The sequence below is a fragment of the Coccinella septempunctata genome, chromosome 8, assembly GCF_907165205.1.
Source record: "Coccinella septempunctata chromosome 8, icCocSept1.1, whole genome shotgun sequence".
Lineage (NCBI taxonomy): Eukaryota > Metazoa > Arthropoda > Insecta > Coleoptera > Coccinellidae > Coccinella > Coccinella septempunctata.
This window is the reverse complement of record NC_058196.1, coordinates 2,551,562-2,557,215: the sequence shown is the minus strand read 5'-3', so window position 1 is coordinate 2,557,215 and position 5,654 is coordinate 2,551,562. Positions and strand designations below refer to the sequence as shown.

Sequence of the window (5,654 nt, the reverse complement as noted above, 5' to 3'; positions counted from 1 at the left end):
ATTATTATAGTACATCTGAACGGAAAAGAAATGCGCCTCCGTCATCGCTTTCATAAGAAGAGAAACATGAAAATACCGTTGAACAGAGAATTCACAAAATCTCACGAACTGGACAAATATTGGACAAACTAACTATTCTACTTTGAACATCAATATTTCTTAAATAAAATTAAATTACACCTAAAACAAAAAACAAGAAAACTACCTGAATTTAATATTTTGTCGTGCGTATATATTTAGTATGTTGCTATATATAATCCTAAGATTAGCGCAGTCACTTCTTAGGTTGACAGTGTCGGCCAAGTTTATTTGGATCATCTCCCCCACGTTGCGTTTAAACCAATTGGCCTCCCGATCTAGCACTGTGACATCTTCGAATATAAAAGAGTGTCCAGTTTCAAAATGGTGTGATGCTAACGCTGTTTTGTTTGGTTTATTCTGATTCTGGTTTTTACAATCGTTGGTATGTTGGCTTATCCTCGACTTTAGGTACTGTTTGGTCTGGCCAATATATGATTTCCCGCAAGAACATGGTATCTTATATATTACGTTTGACAACGATAATAACGGTGTGGGATCTTTCAAACGCGTGTATAAACACTTGGTGGATCTGACATTGTAAAAGGCCAATTTGGTATTGCTGTCGAACACTGTACTTATTCTCTGTGAAAGCCCATCAATGAAAGGAAACTTGTAAAACTTACACGGAGGCTTTTCTGAGTTGTTAAAGGCCCTATGTTGTCTGAAGTAAGAATTTAAGCACTTATTCACGAAGGTATTCGGGTAATTGTTCATCTTGAGAATGTTTTTAATAGTTCTCAAATTGGAGTCATGAAAGGTATGGTGAATGAGGTTCATCATTCTGTGAAGTAAACCCTTAACAGTACTCAACTTATGGCCAATAGGGTTGTAGGAGTGGTAATTTAAAATTCTGCCCGAGCTAGTTGGCTTGGTGAACCAATTCGTAAGTAGGGTTTCACACTCTTTTCTATGTACTTCAACATCTAGAAAGGCTAGTTTATTATCTCTTTCTGTCTCCATGGTAAACTGAAGTTTTGGGTTGAATGCATTGAAGTAATCTAGGATGGTATCGAATTCCTCCTCGGGCACTGCTGTGATCGAATCATCCACGTATAACCAGAAGAAGGGAAGAACAAAAGGTAAGTTCGCCAACACCGAAGACACCAACTCATCCATTGCTATCTCTGCTAGAATTGGACTAAGAGGGTTGCCCATGGCACTTCCGTCTAGCTGTAAATATATGTTCCCTCCAAAACTGAAGTAACTCGAATCGAAATAAAACTCGATCATTTCTAGAAATATCTTCTTTGGAATGTTCGTATATGCGGATATGTAAGACCATCGTTTAGAGAGTGTGCTCAGAACTAACCCTTTTGGAATATTTGTAAAGAGGGAAATGACATCTAATGAAATGAGCTTGTAGTGATCAGGCAGCTGTACATTGTTTAAGTTCTTCACAAACTCAAATGAACTTTTCACCTTGTAATTGAAAGTTGTTGTTGTTACTGGTAAGAGTATCTGATGTAAAAAGGTTGCCAAGTTATAACAAGGGGCGTTAACACAGCTAACAATTGGTCTTAAGGCAAAATTTTCTTTATGTGTTTTTCTCAACCCGTAGATCTTAGGGGGGACCGAATTGTGAGTCATAATCTTCTTGCTAAGTGTTTTACTTATGAACTGATTCTCTACCAACTTTTTTGCAAACTCATTCACACGTTTTGATAGCTTCAATTTCTCTCCAATATATTTTTCGATGATACTGTATTAATTTGTGGCGACTTCAATATGCCAAATATTACATGGGAGTTCAAACCCCATAATTCGTATTTAATACCTAAAGGAATTGATTCCAGGTTTAGTCGATTGCTAGATATAGTGAATTTTTGTAATTTTAAGCAGTTCAACTCATTCACCAATGTTAATAACAGAATTTTGGATTTAATTTTTGATAACAAGTTATGCATTGAAAGGGTCATTAAATCGGCTGATCCTTTAGTCCCAGAAGATCCCCATCATGTTAGTGTAGAACTGCTGTTGAACTTTTTTAATGTTAAGATCCTTCATTCCAAATTGACTTATGCTTACAATTTCAAAGGGGCTAATTATAATAATATCAATACTGAATTGGAAAAAATTAATTGGTCCTCACTTTTTTCAAACGGTGAAGTTGGTGATTGTATCGGTTTATTTTACTCTAAAATATATAATATCATTGAAAAACATGTACCTAAAAAAAAAATTAATAATAATTTTCCTCAATATTATACACCTGGCACAATAAAACTTATAAAGGATAAAAATAGGGCTCATAAAAAGTGGAAGATATCTTCTACTGAATTGGACTATAAAGTTTTCTCGTATTTAAGACGAAGATGTAAATTGAGTATAAAGAATGACTATGAAAAAAACTTAGAGACCATAGAAAATTTGATACCTCATGATACAACAGGATTCTGGCAGCTTGTTTCTCTGAAAGATCGTAGTAGTAAGATTCCTTATTTGGTGAGTTTTGATGGTAAAACTGCTGAGGGCGAGGGTGTGGCAGATCTGTTTGCCGAATATTTTCGTGGCGTTTTTCAGCCTTGTGAACAAAAGTTTTCAATGCATAAGAGCAATAATCTGTGTAATAATGTGTTGTCTGAAATTGAGGTAGATGAAGAAGGCGTAGCGAGAGCTCTTTGTCAACTGGATTAAAGCAAGGGGGCGGGTCCTGATGGAATTCCTTCAGTTTTTATCAGGAGATGTTCAAAAAATCTATGCGTTCCACTATGCTCCCTGTTCAATTCATCTCTTAAGGAGTGCATATTTCCTGATCAATGGAAAGTTTCTATTCCTAAACTGGGAGATCGAAGTAAAGTAGAAAATTATCGACCCATCTGTAAGTTGAATATTTTCGGTAAAATTCTGGAGAAAATAGTGAACGATGTTATTGATCGAGTTCCTTAAGTCTTTCATAGTTGACCAACAACATGGCTTTTTTCCCAAAAGATCTACTGAGTCAAACCTTGTTCTTTATGCCGAGTATATACTATCTGCTATGGATGAGCTTGTCCAGGTCGACTCCGTGTACACCGACTTCAGCAAAGCATTTGATAAATTAGATCACAATATATTAATGTTGAAGCTGTCAGAGGCCGGTGTGCACGGGGATCTGCTTCGGTGGCTGTCCTCCTACATCAGCGGTAGGGTTTTGATCACTTATGTGAATGGTTATAAATCTAAGCCTTATATAGCAACTTCAGGTGTACCTCAGGGATCCCATCTGGGACCTATCTAATTCTTAATCTTTCTGAATGACGTGGGGACCTGTTTCAAATTTTGTCAATTCTTGGCTTACGCCGATGATTTTAAGATTTTTGCGAGAGTTCAGACTTTTAACGATTGTCTTGCTTTCCAGAATGATCTTGATGAATTTTTCGTTTATTGCAAAACAAATAGATTGCAGTTGAACTTGGACAAATGTTCCTTCATCAACTTCACCCGTAATTTCAATATAGTGGATTACAACTATAACTTTGGGGGTAAATTGCTCCATAAAAAAAAGGAGATAAGGGACCTTGGTGTCATATTTGATAGCAAAATGACCTTCGCACCTCATGTTGAGTCCCTTGTCGCCAGGGGCAATCGTATGCTTGGGTTTATTTTAAGAACTTGTCGACAATTCTCGTCTGTGAGTGCCCTGAAGGCTCTCTATTTCGCTTACGTTTATGGCAGATTGAATTATGCATCAACTGTGTGGAGTCCCCAGTATGAGGTATATAAGCATCGTTTGGAGGTCATTCAGAATAATTTTTTAAAATATTTGGACTACAGAGTTGAGGGTTCTCGTGACAACTTGGCGAGCACTGGGGGCTTGAGGAGTAAATTTGGCCTTCTCTCACTGGATAGTCCTAGAAAGCAATCCGATATGATTTTCTTATTCAAGGTGTTGAGGGGCTTGGTCGATTCCCCAGACTTGTTGTATCTGATGAGAATTCATATACCATCTAGACGGCTGAGGAATAACCCTACTTTTGATTTGACTCGAAATAGAACAAATTTGAGAAATAATTCACCGATTAATAGAATGCTTGCACTTTTTAATAAAAGATTCAACAACCTCGATATCTTTCACCTCACACTGAATGCATTTAGAAGAGAAACTTATAGAATTAGTTGGCATAATTTGTAACCAATATTTCCGCATATTCTGAATTTTGAAATTAAAAGAAAAGAAAAACAAAAAAAAAAGGGTTGAGAGAATAATTGGTTCTCCGGAGTGTTTTGTGGGTTTCTTATTGTTAAATAGATAAATGTAGTTTAATTTTTATCTGTGTCCTACTTGATTGTACTTTTTTTGTAATTTATGGACATCAATTTGGGTTTTATACCTGTAGATGTCCTATTTGGCAAATAAATAAATAAATAAATATATAAATGCACCAATATTGATGATGCCTTCGTTATATTTGCACAGTTAATACAGTATTCTCTGGAAATAAATTGTCCGCTTGTGAAGTCTGGGAATTCAAATCAGAATAGGAAAAACTGGATAAATGAGGAAGTGAGGGAAGCAAGCAAGAATTTGAAAAATTTAGATTGGTTAATTATAAATATGAAGACTGTGGGTTCTTATGAAGTCTATAAAAAAGCAAAGTCAGATTTTAGACAACTCTTATGGCGCACTAAATCTAGTTATTTCTCGGAGGTCATAAACTCTTCCAGCAATAGTAATAGAGCGGTATGGAATATGGTAAATAGCATTACTGGGAGAAAAGGAAGTACAAAAATAGCACTACAAATAAATTATTGTGGGGAAAGTTATACGGAGCCAAGAGATGTTGCTAATGTTTTTGCTAACCATTTTGCTTCAGTTGTCGAAAGAATTCTCCAGGATTATTATGGAAATATTTTGTCATCTTCATGTACGACCTCAGCTTTGTCGGGAAACACTTTCTTTTTTCATCCGGTTGTGACTGAGGAATTAGTTAGTACTGTTAGAGGCTTGAAAAATAAAAAGAGTACTGGTATTGATGGAGTATCTATCTCCGTGTTGAAGTTTATAGTGGATAATATCGCTGAACATCTTGTTTGTATTATTAATTTATCGGTTACAACTGGTAAATTCCCAGATCTTTTGAAAGTGGCGTCTGCGATTCCCGTTTTTAAAAAGCATGATTCTTGCTGCATTGACAATTATAGACCCATTTCGGTGTTAAGTGTTTTCTCCAAACTCTTTGAAAAAATTGTGCTAAATCGCATGATGTCATTTCTGACTCGCTTCCGAATTATTACCGACTGCCAACATGGTTTTAGGGAAAAAACTACACAAACAGCAGCATTTTCGATGGTTGATTTTATCTATAAAAAATTAGATGAGGAATTGGCTGGCATATTTTTTGATTTGTCCCGAACATTCGATGTTATAAATTTGGAGTTTTTGGAGATCAAACTATACAATATCGGTTTTCGTGGTATTTTTCTCCAATGGCTGATGTCATTTTTGAAGAATCGATCCTTATATGTTAAGACAGAGAATTGCTGGTCTGAGAAATATGATCTTCATCATGGAGTACCTCAGGGTTCAGTGTTGGGACCGCTGCTGTTTCTCCTTTTCATAAATGACCTACCTGGTTCCATAGATCCTGAAATCA

General features: G+C 36.0%; 1 protein-coding gene across 1 annotated transcript; it reads right to left on the bottom strand.

Moving 5' to 3' along the window:
* Positions 1 to 201: 201 nt before the first annotated feature.
* Positions 202 to 1,311, bottom strand: LOC123319261. Its single transcript, XM_044906132.1, has one exon. The coding sequence runs from the start codon at positions 1,309 to 1,311 to the stop codon at positions 202 to 204; it is 1,110 nt and encodes a 369-aa protein (XP_044762067.1).
* Positions 1,312 to 5,654: the final 4,343 nt, after the last annotated feature.

What these genes read in the sequence shown, in the direction of transcription:
- LOC123319261 (XM_044906132.1), bottom strand. Translation starts at nt 1,311, where the DNA reads ATGATCGAGTTTTATTTCGATTCGAGTTACTTCAGTTTTGGAGGGAAC.